This window comes from Puntigrus tetrazona, chromosome 14 (assembly GCF_018831695.1).
Source record: "Puntigrus tetrazona isolate hp1 chromosome 14, ASM1883169v1, whole genome shotgun sequence".
NCBI lineage: Eukaryota > Metazoa > Chordata > Actinopteri > Cypriniformes > Cyprinidae > Puntigrus > Puntigrus tetrazona.
The window spans coordinates 19,101,153-19,117,787 of record NC_056712.1 but is presented as its reverse complement, the minus strand read 5'-3'; the positions used below and the strand labels follow the sequence as shown (position 1 = coordinate 19,117,787).

At 39.9% G+C, this 16,635-nt stretch overlaps 1 protein-coding gene across 1 annotated transcript in view; it reads right to left on the bottom strand.

Annotated features, from left to right (window-relative positions):
* Nucleotides 1-16,195, bottom strand: part of slit3 (slit homolog 3 (Drosophila)) — a 158,652-nt gene extending 142,457 nt beyond the window's left edge. Inside the window, exons 1-4 of the mRNA XM_043258066.1 lie at nucleotides 15,536-16,195; nucleotides 6,039-6,110; nucleotides 3,294-3,365; nucleotides 1,315-1,386 (exon numbers count right to left, since the gene is read on the bottom strand). Of these exons, the coding sequence (XP_043114001.1) occupies nucleotides 1,315-1,386; nucleotides 3,294-3,365; nucleotides 6,039-6,110; nucleotides 15,536-15,705 (386 nt within the window). The 5' untranslated portion in view covers nucleotides 15,706-16,195. The remainder of the gene's footprint in view (nucleotides 1-1,314; nucleotides 1,387-3,293; nucleotides 3,366-6,038; nucleotides 6,111-15,535) is intronic.
* Between the last annotated feature and the right edge of the window lie 440 nt (nucleotides 16,196-16,635).

Here is a 16,635-nt window from a genome sequence, read left to right as displayed (position 1 = left end):
AGCATGGTGGCATTTTTTACTCGCGATTAATTTTTTGTCACCATATAATCAGATTGGAAAGACATTTGTGACCCCGTCTGTGAAATCAAGTCTCAAAATTTAATAACGCGATAAATGTCAAAGTGTGATTTAAACCATTCATTTCACTATGACTTTGATCTTTCACGTCACAAAAAAAAAAATTTTAGCTGGGTTTTCACAGCCAGTGTCACATTTTCAAAAAATAAATAAATGTGAAACATTATTTCCATTTTTAAAACGTTTAAGCGTACTTAATAATAAAGTGCTTATAGGTTTAGTGGTAAGTTTAGGGAGGGCTTTATTGTCCCAGTATAAGGTTGCATCCATTTAGTAATTTAAAGAATGTTATTACTGCATGCTGTTTTATAGTGCACCATAATAATGAGGGCCAAAAATCTGCCATCCCAGTCTAGTTTATACTATATACTATATTTATAGTATATACTAATATGTATTATAACAGCCAAATAATGCCCAGTTTTATCAGTATCGGTTAATCATATCGGTTTGAAAATGGGACTGTCATTACCGATTATAGTTTATAGACTGACATTAATAATCAAGCTGGAAAAGCATGTTCTATGAGTTTCTATGAGTCCTGGCTGCTGTGACCAACCTTGTGTCATGCAGTATATTCATAAAGTGCAATAATAGTAGCTTGTGAATAACAAGCTAATGTCTAGAAATCTTTCAAACCAAGGAAACTATTGTATAAAAAGCTTCAAATGCCAGTATCAGATCAATATAATCCCCGTTGCTTCATGGAAACATTTCAGAAACTCAAAGCTCCTCACAGAACTTAATGGTGGTCTAGAGTCGGCTTCAAATAAACACTTGTAAAGCTTAACCTTTGCTCCGGCACAGACCAGACCTGATCGTGCTAGTTATATTAACGATAGTAAATTCATAAATGAACTATCCCACGACTGCTAAGCCAAAAACTGCCCCTGATTCAAAGCAGAGCAGGAAAATATTCAGAATCTAAGAATGTCGTTTATCCAAGGAAAATATTCCCTCTAGCACACCTTCTCCTCTCCATCAAGAGCACGAGGAGAGGTCGTGTCACATTAAGCTTGGCCCGGATTCCCGGTCCGTCTAAAAGAATCACATCTGGATGGGCTGAAGGAATAACACAGAGAACATGCCTGCACTGACAGCGTCCTTTAAACAGCGTTAGGGAAAGTCAAATATTTAAGCAAGATCCTTTCCAGTACAATGATCAGAATTAAAACAGTGGGAAGTTTGACCGCAAGCTTTTCCAGGCACGGATATCAAAGGGAAGCGATGACTTACAGGCGGCCCAGCTTGGGTGTGGATTGGAACAGCAGCTCCGGCAGGACCTGCAGCCGGTTCCGGTTCAGGCGGCTGTGAGGAAGAGAGGACAGGGGAAGGGCAGGAGTTAGTGCGGTCAAAACATCTAGAGTCAGGAGGGAAGAAACGAAACGTAAGACACCGTGGGAATGAGCTCAAACAGAGCGCAGATCAGTGGGTATGCGCTTGGGTAGTTAGATTAACCGAGGTAGAAAGAGAGAGTGAAAACCAGTGAAACAAAGATGGAAAGGTTGTTTGACTTGCATCTGAATACTTAGATGGATGAGACAACAGGGCAAACACAAACGACACACGGACAGACCAATCCGTCTTTCTGATTAAAGAAGCAAGCCGTTGTTATCAGGATCAGCAGCATTATGACTGGCCAATAGCTACATCCTGGGGTCAGGAGTCACAGCTGTGCTGGGGCTGATGGGAAATAAATGTACTTCCTCTGAAGATGGCCTAGGTTATCTCCAGCAGTGCTCTTTAAAGGCTATTATCACTCACATGAGTCTGGCCAGACAGACTGTGGGCTTTGGTAGGATGACCCTTATCACAGGAGTGTGGGTTTTGATGATAGGATGCAGGGTCACAGAGCAAATCAAAAGGTATGTGGAGGAGGAACATCACTAGCATTTTGTTTTGAGGACCTATGGTGTTTATAATTCAGTTTCTTACTGTAGCCTTCAAGCAGACTCGTTCTTGAAGAAAAAAAGGTTTGTTTTGCTAGGGAATAAGCTCTGGAACCCGATTGATAACCTCTTGTAATGTCAAAAATACTATACAGAAACCTTGTAATATACTTTAGTCAGGGCAGTCCCATATTTGACAAAGCTAAGATGAATAAAATGTAACTCATTTAATACATTTAATTAAATTGACTGAACTGCTGTTTAACAACATACAGTTAATGAAATTCCTTATAATTAATCGTAATTAATAGTTACTAATAGCAGGAATTTGAACTTAAAATAAAGTGTAACAGATTTTTCTGTATCCTAGAGACTATTTGTCATTACTGACCTCAGTTCAGATGCTTTGATGTCAGGCTTTGATGGACCAAGGGGAGGAGTTACCTCAAATTTGACCCCTTTCATTGATGGTTTACAATCAATTTTTAAGCACCATAATGTGTAGCATGAAAACTTATCTGTTCTTTCTGTTTCTGTATCATTAATTGGAGCACATGCACTCATAAATGGGGTCAAGCTATTTGTGTATCTGCTTTGTTTCAACAACAACAAAGAGTCACACTCGGGTGTCAGATGGAGGGAATGCGAGTGGACGCACTAGTCATTGAGTTAAACGCTGTGAAATTCCAAATACGAGTGACACCAAATGAGGAATGTAGATCTTAAAACCCAGATAAACCAGACCCACAAAACCAAAACAGAGACAGAATCTTCAGAGGAAGTAAACAGACCGACAAACTTGGGTTCTCTGCACGACGGCTGCTGATTTTGATGTACATTTGTCACTAACGTGCAGCGGCAGACTCGGTTAAACACCGACAGAACCATGCAAACATTTACAAGGAATGAAACACACTGAGACATTCACACATAAACAAACTCAAGGATGCAAACCACAGTCCAGACATTCTTTGACCTTGTCCAACGGCAGTAATAGCTAGCATGTTTGGTCTGACCCAATGGTCAATTTCACTGGGAAGTGTTAAGATTCTCACCAGAAAAGAGCAAATGGCTGTGCTCCAGATGTCAGGGGGCAAACGAGCACGTAAACCCGCTGGACTTGAAACCAAAGTTATGGAGGTCACCTTCACATTTTCAAAGTTCCTTTGGTTTTTGTGAAGATGTTTTAGATTAAAACTGACAAGGTCAATGTGGTGCTCATAAACAGCTACAAATTCTTTTCGTCCAAAACACACATAGAGAAACATGTGCAATATGTATCAGGACAGCATGCGAGTTCAATCAGTCCTTCAATTTGATACTTACATTCTCTCAAGCTGTTTCAGATCCTGAAATGCTCCTCTTTCGATCACACTTATTTGATTGTTCTCCAGATGTCTGTGGAAAAAAAAAAAAAAGAAGTTCATTATCCAATCAACTCCGGCGGTTCAACTTCAACTGACATTGATTAGGTCTCTTGAATGATTGAAATGACAGTTAAAAGCGAAGTAGAGGACCTCATGACTTCGCTTTGTCACAACAGCGAATGATAAGCACGCAGGCTATCCTCATGAAAACCAGAGCAGATTTCTCTCTGATTTTATGAAGTGTGCGGTTGCCTCAGCAGACCCTCGTTCGTGTCCAGCATGCTTGTGACGATGTACCGGAGGGCATTTTGTGAGCTCTACTCTACTCTATTCTGAAGACTCTGTTATATTTCAGGGCCCTTAAAATTTTCCAGATGCATTACAAAAGACAGCACATGTCCATGGCTATTTCTTGTTTATATTTGAGTCTCTTTGAATCAGGGCTAACGCTCAGTGACAAACATAGGACGCACACAGTCACTAAATTACATCTGGCTCCAGATAATACAAGCAAACCTCCAAAAAGAGAGACTATCGTGAAGAAAAGTGCCTGTAAAGTGGACTTCCGCTTTCTGGGGTTATGAATGATGTTTTTAAAGCAAATGTTTAGACACGCAACTGTTTTTACAGCCATAATCCATGCTTTGTCATATCATTCCGTCAGGAAGAGATGAGACACTTGGCTAAGTCAAAGTTTTTTTATGAATGCCGCAGCTTTAAGGTACAATCCAGCATGGCAGGCCAAAAACACAAGCCATCCCACAGGGCGTGCCTAAATTGATTTGTTCATAATAATTGCATTCTTCGCTGATAACAAACATATCATAGAGGCTGCATCTAACATAAATCTGAGTCTGAGTAACTATCTGGCTCATTCTTACAAATGGGGGATCAACCCCTCCGTGGTTTATGTATTCGCATTAAACGTAATCCCTTTCGATCCCGAACAGATGGGTTTTGGTGTGTGCTGAGGAATAATAACAGTTCTTTTTCTTCATTTTTCAGCATCTCTCCCTCTTTCTGTTCTTTGTCTTTCTCGTCTTTACAGAAATGTTTTGAAGTTTTGCATGGAAACACATGGGACACAGGCAAACACCTATGCTTTCACAAGAGCTGACAGGGAGCGCAGAAGACCTCTCAATTGATGAAAGGGTGAGACAACACACATGGTATTGCTGGAACAGTCTTTGTTATTCTTGCCTTAAGCATTAACCAAATGCTGGTTTATAGGAGGGTCCCAGGTCAGTGCAAATGGCACATCCCTAAGGGCTTTGAATTTCAATATCTAAGTATTGTTTATTTACTTGGTAACAGAAATATAATAATAATAATAATAAAATAATAAAATAATAAAAATTAACATAACTGCTCAGTGTCAATGAATGTTTAAAAAATGCCAATCAAAAGTCACTTCGTGCAACCAAAATGCAGACACATACTGAGGGAATTGTGTCCCAAAAAAAAAAAAATTAAGACAAAAAAAGTAAAGACAAGGCAAGATTAAATCAGGTTATAAAGTGTCATGTAGTGCGACTCTCCAAACACATCTTATATTTATGGATGATATATTTATCAATTTTCATTCATTTATTCAATGATTGGCTGATGGATTGAACGATTGGTTTATTTACTGATTGACTGAATGATTGATGAAGGGTTTTAGGTGGGAAAGATCAACAGTTTTAACAACAGGTAAAAAAAAAATCTGTCATGCATTTCAAAGTCATGTGGTGCAACCAACATGCAGGCTCAGGCAGAAAAGTTATTTCAAATCTGCAGAGCCCCATAATTGTATTTCATTCATTCATATGTAAGTCATTAATAATTGTTAAAAAAGATTATTTCTCTGTTATGATGAGGTAAAATATGTTGAGGTTGTAAAATGTTCCATGATGTGAAAAGCCTAAAAGCCTACATTTAAAAAAAGTGTGCAGCTTACACCTCTCAATTCTTTTAGCATGGGAAAAAAAAAAATCATGTCACAGTGAAGCTCGTGCGTGGGAGAGTGCATAGGTATGACAGGACGGAGGGGATCACAGCAAAAACCTTACAGAAAGATAAGAGGGTGCCGAGGCTGTTCACAGGGCCCAGGGAGAGGCTGCTTTTGGGGCATGCCATGACCGTTAATCATAAACCACCTTAAACTGCCTTGGTGCTGCCCGCCAGCCACTGCCTCGGCTTACGACTGCTCTCTTGGGCGTTTATTTTACTCCTCTTTTTTCACTTGTTTATTTTTATCTCCATTCCACTCTCTTTACGGGCTCTCGTTCAGGAAGAAAACAGCACGGAGAAATGCATGATTACAGTCATTAAGCTGAAAGAACACTTTCTCCAGAGGAGATCACCGCTGCCCTGCGCCTCTCCGAGCAACCGTCCCTTATTTATTTATTCTAAAGGTTCGAGTTTCTGGAATGGAATATATTGTTACATATTCTTCAAACTTAAGAACAAGCTTGAAGATTGACTGCATCTAAGGCAATGACTTCATGCGAGGTTCAGTCACAGGGTCATGTTAAATGTGTCGGATTTACTCAGCTTAAATGTCAGTTTGTTTTATTATGACTTGTGCCGTAATCCTCCCGGCTTTCAGCCTCAAACCCTTTGATGGCTTTGACTGTAAAGACAACACGGAAGAGGAGGGGAACTTGGGAGTTAAAGGAAGGATTAACTGTAAGAGTGAGAAAGATACAGAGTGACATCTTACAGCACGCGCAGGTTCTTGAGGCCAGAGAAGTCCACTTTGGTGATCCGGGTGATGTTATTCCGGTCCAGATCCCTGGAAAGAAATGAAAAGGGAGAGGGATTGAGAAAAAAGTTAAAAGCTTTTTAAAAGCATTTCACTTATGCTTTCAAACATGATTTTTCCAAGTCTCAGCTCACAGAAGAGTCAGTAAACAGAGAATTTAAATACAGAGGCTCCCTGGCAGTGCCTCGTCGGCCCCGACTCGCACCAGATGCCCGCGGGGCATCGCTGTTCAAAGCTGGAGTCTGCCAGGGAGCATTAGTGCCATGCTGTGGAATACTGAGTCTGAGAGGCCGACCTTGCCTTGCATTCATTGTGCTGGAGGCGACTGCTATTGAACTGCCTCCGCTCTAAACGTTCCCATACACACAAACTCGTGCACGGCTCAGGGTCACGTCAGCATACACCTGCCCTTTTCTGTTTTGCATGTACAATAACTCTATACAATGCAATTTTTTTCCTTAATACGTTTAACTGGGTCAAAGTCCCTTTCAAAGAAAGTCTGTTTATTCAACAGCCATAATTTGCAATGCCTCCGGGCAGTTATTTCAACATTGAGTCCAATCTACTTGAATGGGGAAATCCTGAAATCTCAAAAACTGCTGGCTGTACTCACATTTAAATACCATATTTCAATCCAGGAACAAAATGTTATGTCAGCTGTGCCATAAATGTTGTTTCCTATGCTTAAAAATTATAAAAATGAAAAAACAGCGCTTGTATTTCAGGCTGGTCTGGCCACTGCGCATGTGCAGTCCTATAACTAACTGCTTCAACTCCACTTCCCTCCATTATAGAAACATAAAGCCAAAACATCCCAGTTTGGGCACGATCATCTCGCACCAGTAACGCTATTTGGAGCCTGAATCTGCACGGTAGTGATTCATTTAGAGCTAAAGACAGCACAGTAGTAATTCATTTGGATTGCAGTAGTGATTCATTAGAAGCCTAAGTTGGTGCAAGAGTGATTTATTTGGAGGCCAAGTTGGCACAGTAGTGATTCATTTGGAGCACAAGTCTGCACAGTAGTAAATCATCTGGAGCCAGATTCTGAGCAGACTTTATTTGAAACTAGAGTTAGGACACTAGTGATTCAGTCTGCACAGCAGCAATTCATTTGAAATATGGATCAGATCACCAGTGATTCATTTGAAGCCAGAGTAATTCATTTGGATGATTCGCTGCAACAGCGGTTCATTTACAGCCCGAGTCATACAGCATTGATTCATTTAGAGCCCAAGTTGGAGCAGTAGTGATCCATTTGGATCCCAAATTGGCACAATACTGATTCACTTGAATATGCACAGTGGTGATTCATTTGGAGCCCAAATCTGTGCAATAGTGATTCATTTGTAGACAAATAATGAGCAATAGTGATAGATTTGGTGCCCAAGTCTGCAGTAGTGATTCACTTGATCTGTGCAGTAGTGGAATTTTTATGTAATTTGGTTTTTATTTCAGCTTACTTTCCAAGTTGTTATGTGCAGCAACAATTTTCACATTGCAAAAGTGACACCACTGGCTCTTTTATTCAGAAGGTGGGACTATTCTTAAATAGTGTGTGCTTTCTCCCATTTATAGTACCACGAGTGCACAAGTCTTGTCATTTCTAAAGTCTTTGTCCAGGTATGTTTTTTTTTTCTTTGAAAACAAGACAGCTAAAGCCTCAAAAATGTCTGAGGATTGATATTTTGCGCTGCATGTAAGCAAAGCAAATGAGAAGATGGGAACAAACTGCTTGAGAGAGACAGACTGCATGGAAACATTTATGTTTGGAAAACGTCTCCTCTTGCATCTGAATGAATTATATATTACCAAACTAAGAATTTTTCCACTCTAGTCAATATTTTATCCTTTTCCCAGACTGTTTTATCAGTTGTTTCAAGCGTGTCTCATTGTATACATTCACCGAAATGAGTATACATGCCTATGGACTTCCTCTGTGGGCACTGTTTACTGGAGCTCCGCCACACTGAAAAGATTAAGGTTGAGAAATATACAGTGACATATAATGACACACGCATACACTTACGCACTAACATCAGGCCGTCTCAGTGTGTTTCTTATAATATACATAAACATTTATAAATCTGATTTAAAGGCATATTGGATTTCAAAAGATTTCCCCAGAACCACAAAACGCACATCAAGCAGACTAATATGAGCCATATAGGAAACATATTACAGGGGACAGGCCATTTACAGACTCTGGATTCCATAACATGATCCTCTCCCAGACATCGGCTGCGTTTCAAAACCTGGCCAGCTTTTTTGCATGTAGAAAGATAATGATGTCTATGCAGGCAGCACACTTGGTTTCGAGATGCAGCTATTACTTGCTGTGAAAACCAGCCATGACAGTATCTCTTACACCCACCTTCTGGCATACGGATGAAGAAAAACTGAATTACCTGAATCGACAAAAATGTTAAACAAAAATATTCCCAAAAATGTTGTCCCAACTGGCCTGGAGTTGTCTGAACAACTGCTGATGAAGCATGTTAAGAGTTTGAGAGCTCCCACCATGCACTGCAGCATGAATAAATTAAGAGATTACTGTTATTATCACTTTACTTTTTGCTGACTTTATTCACCGTGTTGTTTTTGTTATAGTTTTTATTGTCATTTATTGGTTGTGTGGTACTGTAAAGAGCTTATTTTATTTAAAAGGATTTGTTGAACATCATCTTTTACTGAGGTCCACTACTGTTCCAAAGTGTTTTTAGCCAGGATACATTAAGTCACAGTAAACACAATTTTATAAAAAGATTTAGATTTAAAATAAAAGCTGTTTGTTTGAAATACTGAAAAGGATGTATGGTTTCTACAAATCAAATATTAAGTATGACAACTGTTTTCAGTAAAAAAATTTAATATTAGTAATCAGCATATTAGAAAATTTCTGAAGGAACATACGACACTGAAGACTAGCGTAATGATGCAGTAAATTCAGCTTTGCATCACAGGAATAAATGACATTTTAAATCATATTTAAATAAAAACAGTTATTTTTAAGTTGTAAAAATATTTCAGAATATTATAGGTTTTTTTTACTGTATTTTTGAAACAGTAAATGCAGGTTAATGAGCATAAGAGACTACGGCAGTATATTCTAAGAGCTGAGATCTAATTGCATACACAGCTATTGAATAAAACAACTGTAGTTTTATTTACAAATAGTACTGATCGGTTCTAATGAGGTCTCGCTGGTTTAGTTAAAGCAGTCAACAGCCTTTGTGAAGTTTCGAAGTTTCGTTTTCCATCACTTGCAATTGCAATAAAAAACCACCAGTACGAAGTTTCTCCTGCACTGAACTCAAAAATCTTAATGCATCGTGTTCCCTTGATCTTTTAACTTCTCCGCAATTCTATATATACACGCAGCGTTCCCACAAATTCTCACTCTCCCAGTCTCTCCACGTCACTCTCTTTCCGTTTTCACGTGCCCTAATCTCCCAGTAGTTCCCTCTTCTGTAGTTTTCTCGTCTCGTATCCTCTCACCTGCTTGCAATGTAATCCCACTAATAACACAGCACATTTCCTCCCCTCTCTCTCTCTTCATCCTTCACTTGAGTCCTCACTGTGTCAGTTTTTTACAGTACGTGTTAACAGCCCAGGGAGCTAACTAAGTCCTGCTTCCTCTAGAAACTCAATCAAACCTCCGGTCACACTGACAAGGTGGAGTTCACAGATATGGCAGCCCCCTACTGGCTATTGTTTGTTTTAATTTGTTGAGGGGATAAGGTGCCCATTCAGACGGCAGGTGTTCCAGACTAACAATACGCCCCCTCTGGGGTCCACCCCACCCTCGCAAGCCGCTAGACTGCTCTGCCGACTCATCCAGGTTTACTCTGGTAAAACATGCTTCTCAGGACGGCACCGGACGAAAAGAAGAATCTTTGCGATTTTGGCTGGAGGATATTTCGCAATTGCAACACGGCAGGCGACCAAAGTGCCCTAAGACCTCGAGAAAAAATGTGCATGAAAACAAAAGAGCTGCTTTTTCTGTTCCCGTACGATACCCTGCCTCTTTCCTGTCGTAATCTTCTGTTATTTTCCTCAAAGCCACGCTCGTCTAGCCCTCAAAAGCTGATAGGTATGCTCCATTTCCTCTTGAAAGCTTCTCATCGCTGTTTTGAATCTTAAATGAGTTCTTCCTTGGGTTTGGACGTCTTAGAAGGCTGCTTTTTATTACATGTCCGACAATAGCGGCACATTAATATTCTCCTCATAAGATGCACAGGTTATCATCACAACAGATAGATACATCAATAAGAACTAATTTGGCTCTCATGTATAATGATTAATTACAACAAAAGCACAGATACACGAGATTACTCTTGTCCTGTGCCTTTAAATGAACAAGTTCGCTGTCATAACTGTCAGCGTAATTTCAGCCACCTATTATCTTTTCATTAAATGACTGCATTAATTATCATTTCTCCTTCATCGAGGTAATTCACAGAGGCATCCGTATGCCACTGAAAATTATAAGGCAGATGCTAGACGCAAGACACAGATAGGGATATTTTAATAACTGTAATGCGAACAGGGTGCAATTACTTTGTGCATTACAAACAGATAGTAGATGCCTCATTGCGTCCTCCTCACTCTCCCATAACAGAGCTCTTTCCTCTTTCTGGAAAATCACCGCCGGGACGCTTGTTCATTTGCACTTGCGCGAGATCAAATAGGGGGGTTTATTACCGCTCTTTCATCTCCCATGAGCCATGCACCCAGCAGCCATGTGGCTGCCACACATTTCTGGACACAAGCAGTCCTGTCCCAGAATTCCTGAGGTGTACCTCCCAACATATTACCACCACCTCACAAGCTCTTAACAATGGCATATTCCTTGAAGTCGTCACAACTTTGTTTTGCCGCCATGTCAGTAGCCAAAGCCACAAAAATGCAATCTTCTATTTTTGATTATCTGGCATGGCTGGTGATGATTGTTTATTGTCTTTGGTAAATGCCATTTGTGATAAAAACATAAAATCATCTGGTTTTACTGCTAGAACAGATTGGGTTGGAGTTTGCCTAGGGATAAAAGCCAACTCATCTCTGGAGTTTCACAATGAAAGCGGTGAAAATGAAGCAGCCATTGGGTTGCTCTTCATTGTTTATGAGCAGTGTTGGCAGTTTCCATCTCAGGGAGAGTTTCATTTAGTAAATATTTTCATTACGGTTACGTCTGGATGCGAAGGGCGCTCACTTCACACTAAGCAGAGCGGACAAAAATGAATTATTTCATATTTCTCTTTTTTTCTTGAGTTTACCCCCTGGATGGTTTATTTTCAAACCCTAACAGCTAATAGAGCAGACGGCCTGGTGTTCTTGCACACTATATGACTTCTTAAATTACTAGAGTAACGCTTGGCTGAGAGGTGACAAGGGCATCTTCAACACGTCTGTGTGAAAGTCAATATGACAGCCAGGCTACAAAAGGCTCATCAATAACACAAGTCTCATCTTGGAGTCCGGGGGTAACCAAGGATACCCTCCCACAGACTTTCTGCAGACGTCATTACCGGGAAGAACGGTAAAAAAAAAAAAAAAAAAAAAGTGCCCGGCTGACCATATCGAACAACAGCCTCTGTACCAGGCCACCATGGGTTTATTTATTTGTCTTTGTGGCGCTCTGTTTCCACTAAGTTTCCTGTATCAATTTATCCAAAAAGGATTGTTTTTTCTTGTATCGTAACTGATGTTTGGCAGTGGAGCGTTTACTTTGAAGTCATTACCTCTTAGGCTAAACATGTAGTCAAGCTACTATTTGAAATATAACAAAAAACTCTGAATAAGTAAAATATTTCAAATAATGTGACCTAATCACAGTTAAACGTAACTCGCAGTTAACCTAAACACAAGCAGTGAACTAGAAAAAACAAATTATTTACAACAATCGTCATAACTAAGAGCATGGAGTAAAATGTGTAGGGATTCGGTGAATCATCTACACCGTCTAAACAAACGATTCACTAAATGAATCAAACGTCACAAAAAAGAACAGCTGGAGAGCTCTTTTCTCATGGTACATTTTTCAGATGTACTGTAGGGTTTTGTCACACTACATTACTGTGAGTGACGCCCGAAAAAATTAACTACTACTACTCCCCAACACTTCATTAAAGAGTACTCTTTCTTTCTGCCTACCGAAAGCTTAGCAAAACCCTCATCAAATCATTCAGAAAGTAGGGTTCGACTCTTTTGTTTACCGGTTGCTAGCTGCAACCAAGTGTTTGAGCGCGTGATCCTTACATCACAGTAACAAAATCATAAAACCACACACGGTTCTATTCATATTTGTTAACTTAGGATAAACACTGTCACTTCGAGCTACGCTCAGCCACAACTAACAAGATGTACTGATGAGAATAACGAAGCCCTTGATGTGTTGCTCTGGTGACAAAGCCCGCAAAACAAGAGCCCTCGTAAACCTGAAACGGCCCGGAGGCGTGCGCATTATCCAATCCAGCCTTCCATTAAAGTATGACACAAGCTTGGAAGATGCACAGACTTCTGGGTCCCTGACATTCGTAGTGACCTCTTCGAGACTTTTGTGACGAGAGGTCTGCTGGCTCCCAGACTCACCAAAGACAGCGCTGAGCTTTGATGCACTGCCTGAAATGAGGCACATTAAACATTTTCCGTGCACAAAAACTTTTTTTTTTTTTTTTTTTCTAAAGTTGGGTGGCGAATCTTTCCCCGAAGTCTTTGCCCACAAGCCGTGCCAGCAGCTGTCTGGCAGACTGCAGTGTGCGAACGCTCACCGAGCGAGAGACTTCACATATGCTCTTCATATGCCCACTGAGGTCAGCAGGGCACCGGAGACCACAAACCCACCTCCTGATTCGCTCCAACACCAACACAACAAACACACACACACTATCCCGCTGGCTGACTCTTTGCCATAATAAAAAACTGACAGGAGGCATAAGCAAACGCTGACAAAAAACGGATATGCAATCAAGGGCGGAGCTTCCAGTTGGGAAAGCAGGAGTTGGCGGTTTCACACCGAAACTTCATTAAGACACCCAGAGTGTGATGAGAGCAAGGGAATGCTGCCATTCTCTCTCCTGATCCGGCAGACCAAACACGCTACGCCAGCCACAAAGTGCCACATTGTTCCTGAAGTGTTAACTGCGAGAGGGCCTAAGACTCCGGCGGAGAGAATTTGCTATTAAATGCTACAAAGTGTGTGCGTAACTGGTGCAAATTAGAGCGAGGGAGATGAAAGAGATTGTGTGAGTGACTGAAAGGGGATATTACAGTTGCGACAGGAGTTACTAATGAGCGCAAAAATCATACGAGCTGTCAAAGAAAGAAAAGCCTTTCAAATAAATGCACATTTATTAGAGGGAAATGTGCCTGAACTCTGGAATTGTGGGTAAATGGGCCTTGCTCAGGGCAGAGGTGCAGTCATTACAGTTAAATCAACACTCCAGGGTGCTCTGGGAAACCTGGTGGCGTGTTAATCGTACCCAGGAGACGCGGAGACGGGTGCTTCTGGATTTTTGCACATGCCAAAGCTTGGTGCAAACCATTGGTTTTCAATTAATAAAACTGGTTCTAAGAATATGCATCAACCAAACAAAGACTTGCATCTGTCTCTACTTTAAGCAAGACTCAACCAGACAGGGTATATTTTAAAACAAATCCAATATACAGAGGGTCACGACCCTTATTTATTTTACTCTCCACATGAAAAATTCCACTGAAAAGCCCTTTAGGGGTTAAAGATCAGAAGGTTCAACCAGACCTCTAGCCACTGAAGAGATTGGAACTCTTTCCTAACAGATCCCAAACTATATATATATATATATATATATATATATTATTAAACCAGATGGTTGTGATACTTAATGAACTGTCATAGCTTATCATGACAGAAGTGCTGCAGGTGGAAACAAGAAAATTAAGGATATTTTCACAGTGAAATTCACCAGTGGTTAGAAGTAATCTAAACACATACGAAAGCCGGTCCTCAGCTGCAGTGCGCCCCTCAACGGACTTGTGGTTCCCCAACTTCCCCAACGAATACAGCCAAGGTACATACACACACTCACACCATATGTCCATTAATCATGTCAATGTTTGTGTAAACTCATTATACTGGATGAAAGAATCAGCTGCAACGCTGTTCAGCATTCAGACGTGGACACATATGAAAAGAAGGTAATACCTCAAGCCTCATTTAGAACATTCTGGATATAATCAATGAAATGTGAGTCCAAACTTTTCAAACTCTCAATACAAAACTCACTGAAACTCCTCATGCATTAGACAGCTTATAACAGGCTACATTGAGTTTCTGTTTAACATAAAACTTAGAGTACTTGAAAAAGATTTATATCCTCTACAGAAAAACATGACACGGAGTATATCCTATACTGATATTAAAATTAAAACCTATGCTATAGAACTATTTTTCACTTTGACCTGCTTTAACTGCGATACCGACGCTGTTTAAAGATGAAGCCTGTTCAACTGAGCAAAATTAACATAAAAGGTATCATGCAGTTTTCTTCTAACACCTTAATGCAAATTATTTATAAAACTATAGTAATGGTTTACAAAAGTGTCCGTATTACGCAACATACTATTACTGTATTAAAGCAATAGTCCCAGTGGTAACATTTGTGACCTGCATTCACTTAATGATCTGTTGAGTTACTGATGTGAAGTGAGTTGTGCAACTATAAATGGGCTTCAGCCTGTCTCGATTTCACGTGAACATGTTTTACATAGCCAGTTTAAAACGCTACAAGACCAATTCCAGTTATTGCGATTTGAGGAAGATCTGGGAGATTATGTATTTTAAAAAGCCTATTATTGATGCATTATTAAACCTGCTCTCTTTCTCAAGTTTACAATATATTCAATCGCATCATTGATCAGTGGGACACCCAAAGCGCAACTGTGATTGCTTACTTATTTAAAAAGCATAAATGCAGTTTCTTAAATTCAAATTCTATTTTCAGCACAGTTCGTTAAGGAGCCTAGAATATATATATATAAAAAAAAGTTTCTATATATATATATATATATATATATATATATATATATATATATATATATATATATATATATATATATATATATATATATATATATATATAGAAACTTTTTTCATTGCAACAACGCTTTTTGCTTTTTTTTAATAAAGGGCACGCAGCTTCACTGGTATACAAAATAGGTTTACTTGGCTTCAAAACTATTTTTTTTATTACTAAAAGCACGTTTATGTAAATTAACAGCCTGCTTCAGTGTGCAATAAAATCCAATACTTGTAACATGGGCACTACTGTGTGTTACAAGCCAACAACAGCTGTAACAAAAAGAACTTTCATTGCATCTCCCGCTCACAATACATGAAATCGCGACGTGAACAAGAGGTACGCGCCGCTGTCATTACATTATCGGTATTCAAATAACGCGATGATAGGCGTACTTACAGTCTCTCGGCATTCCTCGGGATTCCCCTGGGCACCGTCCTGAAGCCTTGACCCTGACAATCCACATGTGAGCCCGAGCAACTGCACTTATGCGGGCATCCATTCACAGCAGAGCAGAGCAGCCCGCACAGCACAGCCACTGTCCCCCAATACTTCACCCACCGCATCATAAATCCTCTGAGGCTGAGAGCAGCCCAATAACAAAAGAGAAAAAATACGCAAAAACAACAAAATAGACTAATGCGTAGGCTATACGAAAAACTAAAATGTATCCGCGTCTTGATCGCAGCCAATTAAATCCCGCGCGCGCAAAAAAAAAAAAAAAAAAAAAAAAATACAGGTAGGACAAGGGGTGGGGAACTTAAAGATGAGTTACAATACCAGCATGAAATAGTTCCAACTTTGAAAACTTCTCGAAATGCACCAGCTTTGCTCATTCAAACGCGAAGTTGCATCTGTCTCTCCACTCCGCTGAAACATACAGATGCGCATCAAAAGTTAGAAGAGCGCATCGCAAACAAGGAAAAAAAAATCCCTTTGCAAAATCATTTAAAATGTCCAAAACGATTCCGTCTCATTCTTCCCCAATTGCTCTTTTTTTGGGTCCGGCATGCAAATCCTCATTGATAGTGATTGAGAAACTTCAGCGGAGCTCCTACCTATTGGATTTCCAGCCCCCAAACTCTGCGCTCCACACTCCTACTGGCTGATCCGCGTGATGTCATTCTGGGATATTTGGGGTCTCGACTCGAGTAGTTGTTGGGACAGCTTCAAATAACGCTCTAAACTCTCGGTAACTTTGAGGGACGAACACCAAGTTATGAATTAGAAAGGCACGTGCGTCATCTGCGTTTTCTGAACTCGCGCGGATAAAAAAAAAATCGCAATAAAACAAGACTGATGTGATTTTATATTTCAACAAGCTTATATTCGCCAGCAAGAAAGGCTTTTCAAGGTGATTACAGAAGTGATTAAGAATATATAGGCTATGAATAAATATAGAATCAAATACGCATCCAATAAATAACTGTTTTCACAGAGAAAGTATAGTTTATTAATAAAGTTTAGTTTTACTGTATTGTGCACTGTGTGAAGGAAAA